This window comes from Cyrtonyx montezumae, unplaced genomic scaffold, assembly GCF_038088225.1.
Source record: "Cyrtonyx montezumae isolate F1298 unplaced genomic scaffold, pur_monq_1.0 scaffold_4, whole genome shotgun sequence".
Classification (NCBI taxonomy): Eukaryota; Metazoa; Chordata; class Aves; order Galliformes; family Odontophoridae; genus Cyrtonyx; species Cyrtonyx montezumae.
The window spans coordinates 28,710,754-28,733,007 of NW_027072045.1; the positions used below are offsets into that span (position 1 = coordinate 28,710,754).

At 36.4% G+C, this 22,254-nt stretch overlaps 1 protein-coding gene across 1 annotated transcript in view; it reads left to right on the plus strand.

Moving 5' to 3' along the window:
- LRMDA (leucine rich melanocyte differentiation associated) overlaps nucleotides 1-22,254 on the plus strand; it is a 632,273-nt gene that overhangs the window by 330,936 nt on the left and 279,083 nt on the right. Inside the window, exon 3 of the mRNA XM_065746534.1 lies at nucleotides 13,989-14,115. Coding sequence (XP_065602606.1) covers nucleotides 13,989-14,115 — 127 coding nt within the window. The remainder of the gene's footprint in view (nucleotides 1-13,988; nucleotides 14,116-22,254) is intronic.

Below are 22,254 nucleotides of genomic sequence, written 5' to 3' on the forward strand. Positions count from 1 at the left end.
AGCATCAGGTTTACAATTCAACTCATGCAGAGAGGTGCTGTCTATATGCTGTGAAAAGGTAGAGGTTGTTTTTATTTGGATAATGGTTTTTTTTTTTGTTTATTTGATTTGTACTGTTACTTATCCCCGGAGAATTTGAGTACAGTAAGTTGCAGTCACTTGTGCATTTATTTTTATAGACAATAGGACTAAAAATCTGAAGACAGTGGCAACATAAATAACCAGAGCTCTCTTCTGTGTCACATTTAATTTTTTTACTTGGCATTTACTCAGCAACTAAAGCTGGAAATAAACTGCTTTTATCTATAGACTTTATTGAGTTTAATGTTGTTTTATATTCAAAATATGTTAACTTAAATGTATACAGGAATTAGATAATTGCTTGATAATGTATATAATAGCTCATACTCAGCCATTCCGCCTATTCTGCCTGCGATTCAGTCTTTCGTTTCTGTTTCTTATAGCCTTCATTTTTACTCTAACATGATAGAAACTGCTGTTGTTTTTAAAATAATATTATTTAGAATGAACACTTCTGCTTTCTCAGTTGTCTCTGCACATGTTGGCATGACATTAAAACATGAAACAAAGTGGATTTCAAATTTCAGTTTTGTCTTCCTTTTGCTTGTCTTTAAGTTGGAATAGAGAAGTAGCAACTAACCCTGGGCTTGAACCTCCTTTCAAAGTAATAGAGAGGGTGAACACTAGCTTATTTCAGTATGTTTCTTTACTGTTCAAGCACTCCAACACCCACCACAGTGACTATTCCTGTGAAGCTGCTCAGAAGGACCCAAGCAATGTGCTACAGGTTCTTCTGCTGCTTCAGGAGATTTTAGGGTAATCTCCATGCTCTGTAAGGTTATTGTGGGACTTTTTATATTGCTCTGTGGTGGGAAGCATGCTAGAATAAGAACAGGCAACTGTGACAAGTCAGTGTGGTTATAAAATCTGTTTTGCTAGTCACCTGTCTTCCTCTATCAAATATCCAGTTCTGTGCCTTTTAAAAGTGAGATTTTTGCTGGATTGTGCTTTCTCATTCAGATTATATGTAGACTAAGTGATTTAGGAAGGAGAAAAACAAATCTAAAAGGAACTACCTTAGATTCTTTAGTCTGTTCTCTTGGATTGTAACACTGTTACCTGATGCCTTTCCCTGCCAATGATTTGTTTGGTTCTGTTTTAAATATACTTGCTGTGTGGCGGTGCAATGCCAATACACTGACAAGGGGATGAAATCCAGATTTTTTTGTGATGTTCATGTTCCCTTTTTTTTTTTTTTTTTTTTTTTTGTACCCTATGGATTGAAAGAATTGCTGATGTCCTCCATGTACATTTCTAAGAAATGTTGTTTGTTCCCATCGCAGAGTGACAATCTTTGTCTTTCAGAGGCTGAATTCTAGTGCAGTGTTTTGACCAAATGCATTTAACTATTAAATAGTTTATGTTTCCATTCCTGAAGTAGTGTGTAAATATTAATATATGGCATAGTACACACAATGGGAAAAATAATCAAAATTAAAAAATAATAACATTTATTGTTTTGACTGTGCTTTTGCTCTGATGTGAACACTAGCTTGTTTAAACAGTTTTAATGCACATTACAGTTGTTGTTTAATTGAAGTGCAAAACCAAAAAGTTCCAACAATCTGACTAGGGAGAATTAATGAACAGTTTATTTTAAAGCATTATCAAAAAATTAAGTTCGGACAAATATATAAGTTCATTTCAGATGAAGATATAAGCTCTCTGATTTTGAACTTTCATATAAATCTTTGCAGGATTAGCATAAGACCCGGTTGCACAAAGAGTTGTAGAAAGAGTCCTGAGCGGTAATCATACAACAGAGTTTGATTGAGTCCAGTGTGTGGTAATGATTCCCAAAAGTCACAGGGTGTTTCCTTGCTTTCTGCTCTTTGCACGAGTGATTTATGAGTTTACAAGTTCCTTCCCAAACTCCATAATTGCCTCGACAGTTCCCCAGATGGACTGTATCCAAGTTGGTATAAAACAGTACTCCTTGCAGCTGGGCCTTCTTATTCATCTTGAGTTAGATACAGGACTCCTTGTTCTTATTGTCTTTATTTAGATTTGCTATGTCTCTAGTACCACTGTACCCTGTTAAATGGTTCTACCTTCTCCTCAAATACCAGATATGCCTGAGAGGAAAAAAACACATTGGTAAGACTTAAACAGAAGGTTTTAGTGTTAAAAGAGGAAACAAGTATAAATACAAAACTCAGTCTTAGGATATACATAGTACCTCTCCAATTGCTCAATCCATCTTTTCTCTGATTCCTGAAATGGTATCCAGAAGGTGCTGCTGCAGGTCTAGGTGTTTCATCAATGCCTCTTCTCAGTCCAGTTCTCGGTTCTGATTTAATGATCACTTGTGGTCCTTGGAGTTTAAACTAGAACCTTTTTTTTCACACTTGGAAACTGATGGTGATGCTATTTCTGTTTTGTATATAGTGGGCAACACCTCCTTGCCCCAAGAACAACTATTTTACTTTCTGAGAATGTCAAGATTGACTAGATTCATCTCAGCCCAGCTAGGCTTGTTCATTTGAATGGGATTCATACCTTCCTGCTATTACATAACACATACACAAATTTCACAAATGATCTCTGGTATGCTGCTTGCTTTCTAGAAAGAGATCAAACAGGATATAATGTTAACACAGACGACGTACCCTGTAACAAAGTTATTTTGTTTAAACAAGCCCATGAAGATGTGTTTCTTTTCTGATGGCTTTGCAAGTGGAAGCTTGCAACACCAGAATAGTGTACATTGAGCAGACATAAGGAAGAAGAAAAAACTGTCTCTAGCTTGTATATACTTGCACTTTAGAATAAGGCACATCTGTATGGAAGATGTGTGGTTCAGCAGTTAGGTAGTCTCCTTGAAAGGATTCTAGGTACTCTTATTTGGTTCAGTCATGTGCATATATTCTATGCTTTTATCCTAAGTTTTATGGATCTAATAATCTGTTTACTACCTTTTGGGGCTTAAGTGCTAGTTACAATAAGGGAATCTGATACAAATAATGCTTTGAATGCAAAAAGAAACAGAGAAGATTAAAGATGAAAATTTGCATTACACTTGGAGATCACTAAAAGATTTTTAACTCTACACTGGATGTTAAATTACCTAAACTGTTATTAGGTGCCTAAGTGATTTGATCTTTGTTGAGGCATTAGCCTCACAGCTTTTTATTTTAAGGTCTGTAGGAACTGTTGTTTGTTTCCTCAATGCATTTTAAAACAGAAGTGTTTGAATTTCAAAACCAGAAGTGTAGTTTTCCAGTGCAAACACCCGTTCTTACACTCTAAATCTCAAATGAGGAACAGTGACTCCTTTTGCCAGTCTTGGACATATTTTAGACTGATAATTTACCATAAATTTGTAAAATGTACTGTGAACTTAATATCTAACATACATCTATTTATTTTGTGCCTTAAGAATCCTAATGAATGGAGCATATAGAAAGAAAATATTAAAAGCTGTTTTGTGATTCAAATAAGCATTAAAGCTCAACCTGGATCTTTACTCTGGAATTGAAAGGTTGTGAAATATACTTCATTTTGTGCTTATTTTTTAATTATTTAACAAATTCAGCAGCTTATGTGAACAACTTCGTTAGTGTAATTGATTAGCTGGAGCATATATTTGCTTTTGATATTTTTTTTTGTTCACAACTGCAGTTAACAAGTTAGCATTTAGAAATCTTTGTTAATATTGAGAGCTGGAATATTTTTAGTTTCCTTTTCCTCCTTCTGCTCCCTCCTTACAAATCTGTTGAAAAAAGTATTCAAACAAACAAACAAAACAAAACAAAATAAAAATAAAAATAAAACCGCAACGAATTCAGCTACTTTATCTTATTTTGCTGTGCAGCCCTAGAGTGTTCTGATGATCCTGGATAAGCTGGTGTGGCCTTTAGGGAGACACACATCAAATGTAGGCAGACAGCTCCTGTGTCTGGTAACAAAGACTGAGGAGGTCAAAACTATCCCAACAGGCCTGAGCAGGTCAGTTAGAGGCAAATGTTGGAAATAAAATTTGGTGGGGAGGGGAGTAAGAGGCCTGGGTCAAGTCCTGTTCAAAAAGTCAGCTTTGTCAAAAGCTTCAGTCACATTCTTACCTACAGGCAACCTCTGCTGATCCCAACTCATTAATCGAACTGGAGAGCCGTCTTGACCCTGGCTCCTTCCCTTTGAAGTGTGGTGTCCTCTGCAGCATGAGGAAATAATTTGCTGCCTGATTCAATGAGCCATCAGTAGAGCCAGCAGACCTAATGACATGTGAGAATATTAACCTCCTACCACGAAGAGCTGTGAATCTTGAGAGGCAGTCTATAATTCACCCAGCACTCCTGAGCCTTCCCTTTCTGTCTTGTTCTTGCACTCACTTTCTCACTCACAGGGAGAGGGAGGAGAGACCCTCTTGTCGTAAAACTTATTTTCTTCAGTAGTGGGAGCCTTACTGAGCTGCTTAATAATGAGTTACTTTCCTTTTGCAGCTGGATAAAATTTATATTGAATACTAGACATCCATCTTGCATATAGTAATTTCTGTTTAAATTATGGCACAGGCTATGTAAGTGACATCAATGGGGAGGTGATATCTGAGTACTTAAAAAATAAATAAAGTGGAGATTTTGTGTTACCTTATTTATTTTTCATCACCAAAGGAAAATAATAAAAACAGGCAAACCTAACAAACATGCATAACAATGACAATTTATCCTGTATAACTTGTTTTCTAACTGTTCTTACTCAAGAGGGTCTTTCTTTAATTCCCTCCTTTTTTCTTACTTTTTTCTTCCTTTCATATTTTAAGAGAAAAACAGTTCTGCCTGGGCAAGTACTGTGTGTTACATGCACACAAAAGGGTGTATTCTTGCTCTTAGCATCTTTGACTAAGAAATAGATTGTTGGCATAATCCTGCTGCTTCAGAAGTCAGGACTGGTTTTCCTCTTGTTGATTCTTTCAGCATTTTTAGTCACAGATTTGAGTGTAAATGTCTGGTAAGCTTCAGAAAGTGAGCCACTGCTGTTCATGTGGGTAAATAATGAGAAAGGAAAAGCAAAAACAGCTCTATGTGTAAATGCTGCTCTCCATGAAAATGATGGTGATTACCAGACTATTGTATATCCATAGGTGTACTCATATAGAGTAAAATATCACTGTGGAATGTTGTTGATTTTTTGTTCATTTTTGTTTTTTGTAATGCTGGTTGGTGACACAAAAATTCAGGTTGTGGGTACAGTGGGGAGTAGTTTCAGCTGGAGTCTTACCTCCAACCTAGCAAATACTGGAGCAAAAGGACTAGGCTGGAAACTTGTCTGTGCTAGAAAGAGTTGTAGTTTGCTTGTTTGTTTGTTTTTTCACTGTAGCCATACTGGCAATTTCTTGTATTTGATTGAAACTTATCTTGCAATAGCAAATGAAATTACACTGTGAATGCTTCTTCATGGTAAAAGTTGTTTCTCCATGAGGAATGAAAATGAGTAGTGTACTTGTAAAGCCAGAATCTGTCAGAAACTGAGCTTTTACTCTATTAGGCTACAATTAGAAGAGTTATTTTGATCATGGGGGAGTTGTTGGTAAAATTATAGTTTTGTTGTGTGCACTGGTTACAGTACAAGATATCATGCAAAAGGGATAAAGGAAGTAAAGGAGATTGGGTAGAAGAGAAGAAAAAATAGAGGACAGTTATATACTGTATAAGAACTGCTACAGTGCCTGGGGTATATGCATATGTAGGTCTCTATGGTTTAAGTTGTTGTAAAGATATTTTTAATATCAAGAGGTTCAGTGTTATGTCCATTAACAATTCTCTGCTATCATGCTTAAGCAGTCTATTAGTAGTTCTCACCTCTTAGAGCTGGTCACAAAGGCCAGTCCCCTTGCCTCCCTCGGCTTCATCTTTTTTATTAAGTTTATTAAAACTAGTCAGATTATACTTCTTATGGCACAGGCTGTGCTTGGTCCATTCATTATGGTTTCTTATCTTGGCAGGCAATCTGAATTGAACAGCAGCTAGTCCATTATGCACATATGAAGCCCATCACTCCTCCAGCAATGGCCAATTCATCAAACATTTATCTTTTGCCCTCTGAGCAGTGCGTCAATTTGCTTGTCAATCCTCAGCCTTGGTTGTTGTGGAAGATGGGAGAAAAATTACTTTTCTTTCCCCCCTTCTCACTAAACACAAGTAGTCAAAATGGGCTTTACTCTACTCACTCTACAGGCTTGTTACTCTCCCTGTCTGTGCAAAAAGGAGAGCGGTCAGGTTACTGTCTGAATTGCAGAGTGACAAATTGATCCAGGATACAGTACAGCTTTCATTATGGCGCTGCCTTTACACTTGAATTTGCTCATATTTCCCTGATAATGCTGTTTTTATAAGATTCTCAATTTAATAAACTGAGTTGAGAAGAGCTTTTAAAAATAAAATTATTATTAGGGTTTTATTTGTATTTTTTTTCTAGCAGGTAAGTATATATTTTGTAAATCCTGATTTGTTCTTTTGCTTTTTCTAATCACAAATGCTTGTTTGAGTTCTTCTGAGTTCAGGAAATGCTCGATTTTATTTTATTTTATTTTTTAATGAATTTTGGAGCCATTTATTTTATTATGACAGAAATCCATGTTAACATTGGGGGAAAAGGTGAAGAGAGGGATGTGTTCACATCCAAAGCTTTTCCTCCAACTCCTCTAACCTTGTTATTCGTCATTAATACTTTCAGGAAATTTTAGCAGAATGTTCTTATTGTATACCCCATACGTTTAAGTCCCTACCTAAGACTTGCCCAGTGAGGTTGTGAATGCCCCCACCCTGGAAATACTCTAGCCCAGGCTGGATGAGGCTTTGAGTAGCCTGGTCTAGAGGAAGGTGTCCCTGCCTATAGCAGGGAGGTTGGAAAGAGATGATCTTAAATGACCCTTCCTACTGAAACCATTCTATGATTCTAATGTGGCTGAAGCAACATATATGGAACTGCGGGGGCTCCCAGAATGCCCTTCAATAAAATATGAATTCATGCAGTCTCTGGCTCTATACTGGATAATTTTCAGTTGTGTTTTGTAAACTGTATTTTCTTACTTCATACTTGGTCAATCATTAGATGATGAAGAGCTCATTTTTTGATCCATTTTGTATTATTTTGAAATATTTTATATAGCTTATGTGAAAACTGTCTTGCCACAGGCTATATTTTTATATTGATTGTCATTTTATTTAAATTTGCACAAAATTGTAGCAGTAATATCATATAAAATCTTTGTGCATTTAATCCTAAATAAGTAATATAAAATAGGTGAGCAAAAAGAAAGCTAACAAAAAAGATACAGCTTGAACTCTATTATACAGGTATCTTGTTGAGTAGAGCTGTATTAAATACACAGTGAATTCTGAGACTTTAATTAGCAGAGAAATGGAACCTTACCCTAATAACTGTGGTTAAACCAGAAAAATAATATACGTATATCAATTTTTAACCAGTCTTGGTAGGAGAGAATGGTGTTAACATTAAAGATCTGAATGGTTGACTCATATATTTGAGAGCTACTGAAAACTGTAATTAGGATTTGTACCTTATTTCACCTGGTTATAAATGCAGGTTTATCGGACACAGCAGTGATGGCTTATCTTACCTCAATGTTGTAAATTTTTCTAATTTCATTGCAAGATTTTAGACAAATAGGCAATGTTCATCTCTCCTCAGTTCACTGAGCCTCACCTGAAGGCCTGCATCACCTTCTGGAAATGCTCATTTGTTGTCACTGTCTCCACAGGGTTACAAATAACTAGACCTCTACAGATGAGTAAGATAAATCTGTATTGCTATTTTTCAGATAATTCCATTGTCTAAAGACATTCTGCTTAATAGCAAAAATTCATCTTTTTAAAAAAATTCTGCATTTCTATTTTAGAGTTGGTAAGGAAGTGTTTGAAAATGTGAATTGTGAACTCTTGATATTTAGAATTCAAAAAGTCAGATTATCTCTTTTTGTCCATCTGTTTATCGACTATTTTGGTTGTGTTTTCTTTGAGGTTTGGGGATGGGTAGTAGCTTTTGGGAGTTGAGTTTTTTGTGCTTTTTTTTTTATTAATTATTATTTTAAACAGTGATATTTACTGCATAAGACTTGAAGCAAGCTGATAAAAGCAGTTGAAAACTCTGGATTTACATGATTTTTTTTACGTGCTTACACATCTTAAATTTGTTCTGCAAGATCTCTTCATGTCTATCTTTTTACTAATAAGATGTCTCAGATAGTTTCATGGTATCAGCATATAAAGAAAGGGGAAGAACGAGGGATGGATATTCATTTCATTGTATATTTGAGAGTTGAATATGATGTTTAATATGAAAAGACTCAGAGACTAATTGTAGATCCAGTTAATAATCTTTTCTTATGGAGATCTTCTCTAGTCAGAATGCTGGAAATTGAGTGACTGGAAGTTATGCAAAATGCTACTTCTAAATGTCTTGTGAAATGAAAACTTTCCCTCAGATGTTAGACAAAACTAAATATTTTGTGTTTTGTTAACATTGGGAAGCTTTTTCTCCATTGAACAGAATTTTGTGATTTATATAGTCTAAATTTGGTCTTGGCTCACACTAAAAATAGTGACCAGCATGCTGCTACTGATATTTCAATACATTCTCCTGATGACAAGCTGATATATACAAGAGAAAAAAATATTTGCATTCTGAAACCAGAAAACAAGCCTGACAAAATCAATCTTAGGTATTTCTGCACTGGAGTTTTGTGGATCTTTACTTTCCTCTCTCTCTTTTTTTTTTTTTTTTTTTTAAATATTCTTCTTCCCCTTTGGTCCAGAAGTCATGTAAGAGCAGCCTGTTACATCATCCTTTATGTTTTCTGTTTGGATGTATTATCTAGCTGCTCTGTTTTCTTTAAAATGGGTTAGTTTTCTATACTTGCACATGAGAATTGTGTTTAGATCAGAACTTCCTAAAAAGATTTGAGAGTAGAGGATGGAGACTGAGACTTCAGACCAAGTTAATTTGCATAGGAAATTCACCAAACCCCTTCTATCATCATAATGGAATTGGATTTAGCTTGTTTCTGTTTTGTTTTTGTTTTTCCCCTTATTTACATGCTGTGGTTCAGATTAAACAATTTAAATTTGAACAGAAATCAGAACTAATAAAACTGAAATTATGTTTTGCATTCCTAAGGAATTATGAAAAATCTAAACTTATATGTCTGTCTGTATCTCATTTTTTTATTGCTCTTTGTTTTGTTGAGGTTAAGTCAAAGTACCAGAAGATAGGAGAGCTCTGGATTTTATTTTTTGTCTCTTAGAAAATTGCTGGAGGTCACCTTTTGTTAGTCACTTAACCTCTCTCTCTATTTTATTACAAATGGGGCTTTAAGCTGAGCAGATTTATGAAGAGCAATTCATTTACGTAAAAAAAAATTAAAAAGAATAAAAAAAGCAAACCCAAAACAAATATACAAAACACTCAACTCATTAAAACAAAACAAAACCAATGGCTTTTGTCCTCTTTGGCTGGCAGGTGCTAAAGAAATAGAAATTACATTTATGTTCTTAAAATGCTGAAGTTATCTATTACTAGGGTTTTCATGTTGATGCTGCTACACTTTAATCTGTTAAAACATAAAAGGCAAGAAGAAAGACATGTTTAAAAGCTTTTGTAATATAGCAGCTCTGTCTTTAACTTCTGGTAATGGCTATCTCTTGTCAACAGAGTACAAATCAATTTAAAGGCAAAAGCCGAACTCTCTCATTTACATACTGTTAACTGCTCTCACTTTTCCTGTTAAGGGAGAGAAAAAGTTATTAAATAGAAGTCAGCTGTCTCATTAGCAGTGAAGTGGGGTAGAATGTGAAAAACACCTTCTTAGAATGTACTTCTGAACAGGAGTTCTTCAGAACAGGGACAACAGCATAGTACCAAGGTTTGTCCATCATTTGAGGTGCTTCTGCTTTTATTTTTTTTTTCATTTATGAATTCCTATGTTTTCATTGTCAATTATTACCAAAATGAAGAGCTGCTCTTTAGTTTCATTGTAACCTCATCAGGCCAGGGGGACTGTATGAAGTAGTGTAGCTGACAATTGCCATGAACGCACATAGAGGGAAAAATATCCGCCATGGCATTCTTTTATGATTAAGACTTTGTAACAAATCATGAATGAATTATAGAAGAGAAAGCTGGAAGAAATCAGGCTGATTAGTTGAAGGACTTGGATAAAATGACATTTCTGAGACCTTTGTATTCTAAAGGATTATTTACTCTCTGCTTACAGAACATCTTAAGTCGCTTTGCAAAGGGAGTCACTTTCCTGTTTAGCTCAGTGGCTTTGTAAGCTAATGAGGGCAGAGCGTGAGCCATAGGCAATGATGCCGCGATATTAGCTGTGACAGGGAGCTTGATCATAATTATCTTAACGAGGATAGGGTTAATTACAGTGGAAACTTAAAGTTTTTTCTGTTTGAATGAGGTGGCGCTGAATACGTTGTGATGTTTTGTCGGTTTGATGTGACTTTGGAAATTGCAATGGAAATCTCTTGGCAGCACTTGCTCTCCTCCGGGAGCAGAGCGAGTCCTGTGATGAGGTAACTGAGATGGTACCTGTAGGTGAGATAATGGGAGGTTTTTCTGTCATTGCAGCAGGGAAAATCAACTTGCAGTACACCTTAGTGATGCTGATTAGCTTTCTGAAGAGAGGGAAAACAGTTACTTGCCACTGCCCTTCAGTGCTGGTTCTGGTGTGGTGATAGGCTCATGTTCTTGTTTTAATAAGCCAAGAAATAGACACATTTTCTCTGCTGTGAACTATGAGAAGGCAGGCCAGATTTAATTTTAGGCTAGTTCTTTTTTCTCAGGTGATTTCCCTTTCTGGATACTATCCAGTTGCAGTGCTTCTGTATTCCTTACCATGCGATGTGGATGGATACACAGTCCTGTCCTATTTTGTAGAGGAATCATAAAATGATAGTTAGAGTTCATTAATATAACAGTCTTACTTTAAAGATAAATGCTGCTGTTTTTTACTGACTTGTACATCAGCTTCTCAGAATGCTTTCCATATATTAATTCACAACTACAATCCTTTCTTATGAAGGTGGTATTATTCCCATCTGTAGATGGTGCATAGAAATTATGGTGGAAATTTCAGCAACTCATCTAAAACTTATTGCATGGATACTATTTACAACTTTTTTTTTTTAATATCTGAGTATAACTGCTGAGCAATATTTCCTTATATGTTATGGTGATAGATGTTCTTGCCTTGTATTATAAAATTTTAAAACCTGTTTAAGGTGCAAAGATCAGAATTCTATAATACTGCTCTAAAATATGGATGTAAATTTATGTTAATATTTACACCTTCGGTCTATACTGTGTCAGCTACTCCCATCTCTCTGGGCTCTGAATTTAGCTGATTAAATTGCCAAGTGCACACTACATGAAAACAACAATTAATAAGCAACCCCCTGTGTAACACAGCTCGTCTTTAACTGAGCAGCTAATAACATTACATGGCAAAAATTATCAAAACTAGACAGGTGTAAGGAGATTTTCGAACAATTTTCTCTGCTTATCAATGAAACTAGTACACTTGTATTCAGCCTAAGCTTGTGAAAGAAAGGCTGTTTCAATAGGCAACTCCCTCTAGTGTTTCAAGGCCTTTTGTCCCACTTCATGGTTTGTCATTTTGTTTTATGCCTTCCCTGAAGCAGTTTTGGATGTGTGCTTTCTTTTGCTGATTCACATGATAAGAGTATTATATTTGCATAACATAACTCAGGAACAATGTGTATTTTGATGTTGACACTGACCAGAGCCCAAACAGTATTTTTTCACAAAGGTCCTATTAACTTCCCATAAGGCTCTGTGGTGTTGACAAGGAGGTGGCCTTCTCTGAAATCCTTTGGCAAGTCAGTGTCTTACACTAAAATGTGAGGTTTGGAATTAATCCACTATTTATATAATAAAAATTATTTAAGAGGAATTTACTAAACTAGTTTTCGCAAATAAACTGAAATGAAAAACTCATAACAGCTTGATAAACTCACAGCTGCTTCCTCTAGATTATTTTGCCTTTTTAAAGGTACTTGGGGGAAAAGCACTGTCTAAAATGTTCGCTGATCTCTCTTCTGATCTTGACTTTGGCATAACAAAGTTTGTTATGACCCCTTCAGTGAAATAGATGCTCAGTCCAGCAACTATCAGCTGTGGACAGGTTATGCAGGGGCTGAATTGAGCTTTTCCAAAAGAGCTTTTCAAGGGCAAGTGCAAAAATGTGACTGCTACTCTGATGGTTGTTTCAATGTGTTTAGAGTGGAGGCTTTTGTTCTTGCAGCTTTGGAAACTACTCTCAGTATATCATAGAGATATGCCATAGGGTTTAGGCTAAGTGAATTTTCTTCAGGTTTGGCTGTCCTGCATCAAAATGGCATCAGTAATAGTTGCAACTCCCTTCCAGAATGCCAAGTCGACTAGGTCTGAAGTACTCTGGAGTTCTTGGATTGGATTGGGTTGTTCTTGGATTGTTTCTGCGTTGTGCTAAATGTCACTGAAGTGTTTATAATTTAGTGTATAATAGTTCAAATGTCACAAACTTGATTTTTCCGGGGGGAAAAAAAAAAAAACAAAACATTGTCTGAATGCTCTGTGATTTATGTGGTCAGTACGTTGAATGTACAAAAATAGTACTTTTACTATTGGACAGAGGAATGCTAAATTGTTTAATTAGGAACTCACATAATATTTGTGTTTTTCTCCAGTCATAGTGCTACAGAACTCTTTAACAGGGACCTTGGCTGTATTTTGATCTTTGCCAAAAACTGGGGAGAGTGGGAAAATGCCTTTGGTATAAATGTCATTGGAAAGTGAATAAATAGTGTAGATCTTATTCCCTTATTCATCACATGGTATAAAACAGCCAAGAGATACAGTGATGATCTTCCCACTGGTAGGCATAGTAGATCAGCTGTCAAGTCATACAATCCTCATATCTTTAGGTGTCTGCTAGGTGAATGAGCTGTGAATGTGTCTGTGCCTATGATCTGTATACCATGCCTCTTACTTGATTAATGTGTAGGTTTTTTTTCTTGCTGGAATGTGCAGGCATTAAGAATTGAATTTGGAATAGATGCTTTAAGAGGGTACCTAAGTGCTCTTTTAGTGTTGGTTTTTTTTCTCCCCATACTTTTCTATCAGGGGAATGAATACCTCCAGAATTCTGTTTATTTACAATCCATCATCTGCACTTCCATGTTGTGAAATGCTCCTTTTCAAAGCTGCTTTCTGCAGTCTGACCTGTGGCTCGATAGTGGGACAGAAAGTTCCAAGAAGGAAGTAAATGCCTTTTCTGTCTGGAGTAATTCTGCATTTATTTTGTAGAGAGCATTTTATGTTGTTTGCAGGGACTCAAGGAGAAGCAAATTAAGTGGTTAATAAAATGGAAAAAAAAATCCCTTTTCCATTTCCTATTATTGCATGTAGGGTAACTGCTAAGAAATGATACTTGAAGTTGTATTTATTATTGTTAGTGGGGTATGATATTTCTTGGCAGAAATGATGGATGACAACTTAAATTTGTGTCCAGGGAATGAAGGTGAACTGTGACAGAGTTATTTATCTTGGGAATGGAGGTTAGGGTCAGGCGAGGCTGGGTGCCTGAAGGCACAAGACATTGACAAATTCATCCTCCAGGCCCCATATCTGAAGCCTTTTGTTTTGGATCCTGGCTACTCACTAAGTGACCCCCATCCTTCATCCTGCCAGCATGTGAAGGATGTGTTGCAGTGCCAGCACTCCCTTTGCCACTAATGCTTGTCATTCACTCTTCTGACAGGCCCAAACCAAAACTATTCCCACTCCTGAAAGGGAAGGTTAAAATATTTATTTCAGCTCATAATGGCCTCCCTGATTTAGTGGAGTATCATTTTTCCTGTTTCCTTTGTCGTTTGCAGGTCACTAGAAGGACTGAAAACATTCAGATACTTGGAAGAGCTGATCTTGGACAACAATCTACTTGGAAATGACCTTCTGCTACCCAGGTTACCCCACCTCCACACCTTAACTCTCAACAAGAACCAAATATCCTTTCAAAGAAATACCTGCAAAATGTCAAATGAGTTTTACATGTCAGCCAAATTAAAGTATGTGAAATATAGTTCATGTGCAGACAAAGCATTCTCTCGCTTGGCACCTGGAATACTTCATAGTAATTTATTATAGGTCATTCATAAATGAAATGCACCATTATATCTTCCTGTTGCTCTATTTCAGTGAGAGATCTAAATTATGGCTCTGAAGAAATCTTTTTTAATAGATGAAATAGAGAAAGAAAATAGTGTCAGTGCTACCAGTGTGCTGCAGTTCCTGTGTTTGCTTGGGGTTCTGTTGCAGGCTGACCTCTAGTGGAATAGAGAGAGCAGTGAAATGTTATTAAGTTCTTATACCTCAATAGCTCTCAAAGTAAAAATAAAAAACGAAAACAAACAAACAAAAACTCCAATACTTTCTGTATTAATTAAGCTGGTAATGAAGTTGGTATTAGGCACAATTTGGTAACTGCTGTGCAATAGCAGCCATTAAATTTAGTCACTATATTCTTGGTGTTCCAGCTCTGTATGGATTCATATGAAGTGCTACTCAAACATATATTTAAATATTTAGATGTATGGTTAAGTCCATTCTTAACAAATCAGGTACTTCTCCATATGTCTGAAATTAGTACCTGCTTAAGTTTATTCAGCATAAATATTTCAGCATTTGCCTAAATATTCTGCTGATTCAGAGATCTCAATCTGTAGGTTTAAATGTAGTGATCTGTAAAATCTAATTATCTACAAGGACTGGACATGGACTTGATTATTAAATAATTTCCTATACTTTGACCCTTCTGGAGACTTGAAGATGCGTGATTCCTGATTTTACAAAACTGCAGGGCAGTCAAATTTTGGCCAAAAGGCCAACTGAGGCCCACAAAGCATGGGCTCTGAAAGCATTTTCCTTCTAATTGCAAAGCAGAGGATAAGGCTGCTCAACTGCAGGCTCTTATTGCAGACTGTGTAAACAAAGAGCAATATACCTCCTACTAAAGCAAAATCCTCTTACTGAGAAGTAATAACTACAAGTTCTATGATTTCTGCACTTATTTTTGACTTTATCAGTAAATAAAAGTCACCAGAGCAATTTATATACTCAGGAGCCCTTGTAATTTTTTCATTGTCTCTTGAACCCTGAGAGACTAGGGTACCTACCTGTACTTGGTATCTCCTAGATTTCTGGTTAGTACCAGGATTCTGTTGATTCACTTTGTTAACTGTTTGGTATTATTATTTGCTGCAGCAGTAAAATCTGAGTTGGCTGTGCTTTGGTGAAGAATGTATAATAACATTTTTGATGATAATATGAATGTCAGATGCAGCATATTTCCATCTACAAAGCAGGAAGTGTAAATCTGGCTCTAAAATCTCGATGTGTGCATGTGTATATGCATGTGTTTGGGATAGGAAGTGTCAAGGAAGGACACTGCAGTTACCAAAAGGAGTGCAGGCATATTAAATAAGAAAAAAATCCTTTTAGTAGTTGTCTTTGAAGAGGTCCTGTTGGGTTTCACATGCATTCTTAAAAACAAGTCAGTAAGCTCTCAGTGTCAGTGATACAATAATAAGCAGGGTTTGATCTATCCAGGCATTTTTAAAATTCAATCTTAAAACTAAAGAACTGGAAATTTTGGAGTATAGAGCTACCCAGATTGTAGAAACAGTTTATATACATTTTGTAGTATGCTGCCAATAATTTAACAGAGGACTTGCAGAAGCTCTTGTAAAGTATCTAATGTCTACAAGCTGCCTAGAGAAGAGAAGATAAACGCTGTTCTTCATTAATGCTTTGAGCCCTGGGGAACAGTGATCTCTTGTAGGGAAGATAAAGCAGTCTGCAGAAGCATGGAGAACTTCCAGATTCCCCTCTTCAGTGTGGATATCATATTTGAAAACTGGGTTCACTTGTTTTTATGAATCATTTATTTACAGAATTACTTTTAAAATGTTCAAATAAAAATCTACATTTTATAGAATAATGAAATACATTAAATGAAAGATTGTTTAGTATCTAGGCAGTGAAGAGTGCTGATCTGAAAAAACCTGCAATTGGTGTAATATTACTATGTACACATAAGTATATATGTACGGAAAGAGACACATAAAAAGGCAGAAGAAGAAATATGAAAGTAACAACAACAACAAAAAAAACCTCTGCTAAACTGATCCATGTGAAAACTAGGGTAACATGCTATGTTCAAACCTCAAGTGAGAGCTTTCCCTGGGTATTGCTTAATACGATTGTATTCTTTGTTTGCTCTTTCACTTCTTTTAGTGTGTCTTCATTTTGAAACAGATCCTGTTCTGATACGTGCTTTCTACTTTATGTGTGGTACTGTATGTGTAACATCTGGATACACTGTACAGATACAAAAGCTTATCTCTAAATCACATAAATACTTAGAAGAGTCATCCACATTTTTTTCTTCCAACAGTGGTTGTGCATTTCATCTAGTTAGGCCACTACTAGTTTTTTCTCTTATAAGTGGAAGAAACTAATTCAATTTTAATTTTTAATTTTTAATTCCAATTTAAAAATTTCCTACTTGAGGCAGTACCTGAAGTTTTGTGTAGCACGTAGTCTGTTCAAAAATACTTTAAAAGGCAGTCTATATAGTTGGAATACACAAAGAATAGTTATCTGTGTGTTACAGTTTTAGATTATATGCTTTTTCATGTGTATATTGTTTACTTTGGGAAACATATCATAGTTTATTTGTCAGGCACAATGGCTGGCAGAAGACAATACAAATTAAGGTGAATCTGTGATAGGAAGTTGCAGTTGGGGATTTACTTGTGACTGCAATTGCCTATACTTATAATGAGAAGTCTACCTTTAAATGTGGTACTCACTAGGTACTAAGAGTAAGACAAAAAATCTTTACATTTCTCTAAGTGTGTGTTATTGTAGTGGGAGGTTTCATGGCTGTTCACTGTGCTGACAGTAGCCATTCTAAAATGGGAGTACATGGTATAGGCGTTTAAATCTTTTTGATGTTTCAATCTTTTTAATATTTGTTAAAATTATTCAAAGGAGAATCAACAGTTTTTTTCAAATATGTATAACTGTAAACTGAAAATTTTAATGGTAGGTACTTCCTCACTTCCAAACAGATAGGTCCGACTAGAATTGGATGTGATTCTCTCAGACAAAATTTCTATTTCTTTACTTAGTCCAGAATGCTGACCATCCATTTCATGTACATTCTAAATACTTTTGAAGGGTTGATACTAAAACAAATTTAGAGTAAAGATACTGATTGTACGTATAGACTACACTGTGGTCGCATTCACTGTTTGAACTTCATAAATGTATCAGTGAATGTCAGTGCATGCCATTTTTTCCCCATGGAGGAATTCAGTTCTACAATTTTGCTTCATCCACACTTCCATGTCAGATGCCGTTCTGTTCCTCTGCTACAGTCTGTAACAGAGCAGTAAAATGTACTGGAAGATTGTTGGGAAGGTTTAACCTTTTCTGCCATAGCACCAACATCCACCTCTGACATCATAGACCAACACACTTTCAGCGCAGCCCTCATAAAATATTTAATATAGTTAATGTATGTAAGTAACAAAACTAATTTTTATTATTTTAATTGAAATATATATGAGAGAGAAACAAAATCATAAAATTAGTGGGATATGTGATCTTCCTTTTTTGAAACGAATGCATCAGTCTGGTTTGATGGCAGTGGTTGCAATTCTTAGTGAGCTCTCAAGGTGTTAATCAGATATTTATGATGAAATTTACTCTTTTTGTATTTCATCCTTGAAAACAGTCGCTCACAAATGTATGTGCGAAAAAGCAGTGACATAAATAATTTTTAACTGTGAAAGGAGTGATATTTCTCTCTGTTAAGAGAGAGCTTATAAAAGTCTGGTGACATGATCACAGTTTGATTGCAAGTCTACACAATCCATTTGAAAATTTGCGAGTAATATATTTAGGTCAGATGCAAATGGAGACACAAATAAAGCAAGAAGTTGATGGGGTTTTTTTGGCAATCTTGAAACCTATCTTCAAATTCCAGTATCAGTGTGCCGAAGGTCTGGATGGGGCCCTTTGGTGGGAAGAGCTGCCATGATGGCGCTGAGCAAGGAGCAGCTGCACTGTCAGCTGTGTTGGGCCGCAGGCCGGACATGCCTAAGAGGAAAACCAAAATATTTCACTAGTGGAAAATGCAAAGCTGATGCAGAATGGTGATAATGATATATGCGTTGCTTATGGCAAATGAGCTAACTGTGCTTCAGACTTAGGGATGATAGGTTTATGAATATTTGAATATGGCATGGACTGATTAGCTCAACTAAAGGATGTCCCAGTAAGTATTTCTGGTATAACCTGTCTCCACAAAGTTTTTGTCCTAATGCCTGCTCCAAACTGAAGATTATAGTTATTTTGCCTGTGCTTTTTCCTATGTTGTCCTAAAGTGCTTGAAGACCGGGAAGTCCCAGTCTTTATACTGAACCTAGTTGTCTTAAGTGCTGAGGACTTGATGTATAGTTTGAGTAAATACATTAAATACTTATACTGCCTCCTGTTATCCATAGTCCTCTATCTCCACTAAACAAAGATCTGAGCTGAAATAATACAGCAGTATTCCTGCATTTGGTCTTGAGAACTCTCTATGTGACTCTGACAGATATGGTTAAATTTGAGTGTGGCATACTAGAGAACAATATAACCTGGTGAACCAAAAATCCAGTTGTCAGAACTTTTAAAAGTGATGAGCCTCTGCATTATTTTTGATGGTTTTTGTGTTGAGAATCTTGAGCAACATTTGGAAGCAATAGTATTAAAAAGAAAATCTTTGAAATAAACTCTACATGCTTTTTGAATTGATGGATCTCTCTAGAGAAACAGAAATGTAATTTGATTTTAGAAGTAGAAGCGTTTTAACTTGTTCAAAACTTTGAATGAAATAGTTCAGTTGATATCACAGATATCTAGCCCAACTGTGGCAACTTTGAGGATAACTGAAAATTAGAGTCTAATATTGAGGATGCTATCTAAATGCTTCCAGTTGTATAACTAATGATATTGAAATATGTTCTTAAAACTTGCAGCCTGGGAACCCTCGGCTTGATGAAAGACATTTAAATCTCCTGGGAACTCCAGTTGTGCAAAGAAATCTAATACTTCTCCATTAGACAGAATGTCCTAAGTATTCAGCAAATAGGAAGCTCACCATAAGATGTATGTATTTAGTTAATTACTACCTGTGTTGCAACTTCTCTTTCTTGAGCAAGATGGCTTAAAATCAGTGATCAAGTCTGTAACTCAAGGCCCTATCTGCCTATCAGAGAGGGTTCAGGCTAGCACGTGGCACACAAATGACTGTACGCGGCATCCTATTGTGGAAGAGGAAGAGGTATACTTGCATATTGCAAGCTATTTTTGTGGTTAGCCAACCTTGAAGACCTAGCACATTCTAGTAGAAAAGGGTTCAGGTGGCAAAGCTCTTTCAATACTTCATTCTGCCTCAAGGCTATTTGCCTGTGGAATCACTTGTGATTGCTGCAACATGTTTGTGATAAAGCAAATGATGTTTCAAATGTGAAAAAAAATACAGGTAACTTGCTCATCTGGTAGAAGGGCTATCCAGCTGTTAGAATTTTATATTGATTACAGAACCTATATGACACGATTGGTTGACAAAAGACTTCTGAGTGGCAGTTTTGGGTCTTTCTGCATGGTGGTCTAGAACTTTATGTGGTATTTCTAATATTCTCTAGGTAAACATCTCATAATTATTTTTAATATGAAAGTGATTGTTCTGTTTGTTTCCAAAACTTCTGAAAGCTGTAATCATAGAAGGTCATGAATGCAGGCAGCTCTTCCTCAACAGTCTGGGGAAAGCAGGACAGCTGAAAAAATTGGCAAGGGAAAAGACAAGATTTTGGGAAGAAAATAGTTATACAACTAGGAAAGCACTGAGAAAGAGTGATTAGTTTCCTTAGAAAGTCAATTTATTTGAGTGCATGACTGTGGGAAAAAAAAAAAAAGCTAGTAGTAAAAAAAGTCTCCTGCAGTTTCCTTTACAAGCTTGAGACTGTATTCAAGAGAATAAAACTGAGTGGTGAGATATGAAATGCACATTGATTAGTTTATTTGCAAAGGTCTATGTTAAGACAGCATTTTAATGCAGTTATATATGTAGAATAATTAGAATCTGTTACCAGAGGTTCTGTTTCTACATAGGTTTGACCTGCAAGTCATGACTGCTGAAAAAGCAATTTCATGAACCAAAAATAAGTAAGAGAGAAAATAGGAGTATGGGGGATGTTCAGCATAATTTCTGAATGCTTAAAACAGCTAGACAATTACAAACCAAGTTAATTCTTAGCCAGAGAAGGGAAATGCATCGTTTGCCTCAAGCATTTGGCTTACTCTTTTTGCTCTCTTGAAAACCTAAAAACCTATGTTCTTGAATTGCAGTCAGATTGAGAAAGTAGAAAGTGGACAACTCAGAAAGTGCTTATTTGTAGGATATTTCTGGTTGCACAACATCTGCATCTGGAGTTTTAATATATTGCTTAGTAGGTTAACTGGACCAACTATAGCACTATATTTTCCAAGTAATGCAATTTATAATGTTTTGGTTCTACTGTAGCATTTGTTTTTCTTAAAAGAAAATAAGCTATTCAGTTGTGTGTGCTTGTGCATATGTTTGCTGTGAACAGTCTACTGTAAACATACAAGCATGTTGGTGTGCATACATGTAAAATAATAAGGAGGCTTTGAAAAGTTTATCTCAGTATGCGAGAACCAGTTCTCTTAAGTAATTTCCTAATATAAAACTGAAAACTATGCAAGAAGTTGTAATCTTCTGATGAGGAAGGAAATATAAATACACCTAGTAGATTTATGTCAATTGTTCATGGAGGCCAGGCAGTGTTTTTGGAGGGGACCCGTATGTCATTGCTAAGTATTAACTTGTTAGCTAAAGGGCAGGCAAGTTTAGGAAAAAAAATCTTACAAACTTTTATTTTGGTCAGTGTCCTTCAGAAAGGAAGGCATTAATAGAATGGTAATGATAGCAGTTGAATAGAGGTGGTACTCTAAGACATTTTAAATATCTTAACAGTGACAATTTCACAGAATCACAGAACTGTAGGGTTGGAGAAGACCTCCAGAGATCATCTAGTATAACCTTCCTGCCAAAGCAGGCTCCCTAGACAAGGTAGAACAGGTCCAGGCTGGTCTTGAATATCTCCAGAGGAGATTCCACAACCTCTCTGGGCAGCCTGTGCCAGTGCTCCATCACCCTCACTGAGAAGAAGTTCCTCCACATATTTGTGCGGAACTTCCTATGCATCAGTTTGCGGCCATTTCCCCTTGTCCTATCACCACACACTGCTGAGAAGAGTCCAGCCTCATCCATTTGCCTCCTTCCACTTCTTAGACATTTATAGACATGGATCAGATCCCCTCTGAGTCTTCATTTTTCAAGGCTGAACAGCCTCAGATCTTTCCTCATTAAGGGAGGTCTTTCACACCCTTTATTATCTTTGTAGCCCTCTGCTGGACTGTTTCGAGGAAATCCCAGTCTTTTTTTGAACCAGGGAGCCAAGAACTGGAAACAATATTCCAGGTGAGGCCACACCAGGGCAGAGTAGAGGGGGAGGATCACCTCCCTCCACCTGCTGACCATGCTCTTTTTAATGCACCCTGGGATCTGGTTGGCCTTCTTGGCCAACAGGGCTCACTGCTGGCCCATGGACAGCCTGTCATCCACCAGGAAACAAAGCTCCCACTCTGCAGAGCTCCTCTCCAGCAGTTCATCCCCTAACCTCCACCAGTGCATGCAGTTATTCCTACATAGGTGGAAGATTCTGCACTTGCTCTTGTTAAACCTAATCTGGTTCCTTTCTGCCCAGCTCTCCAGCCTGTCCAGGTCTCGCTAAATGGCAGCACAGCCTTCCAGTGTGTTGGCCATTCTTCCCAGCGAAGGTGGACTCTATTTTAAACATTTTTCAAACAATAGAGACTACAGTATAAATATTTTCATCACTGCTACATATTTACCTGGTGATACAGTGATACTTCAGAAAAATGAGTTCAGGTTTTTTGCCATTTAACTTTAAATAAATAAAATTTCCCTTGCACTGTGCATGCATT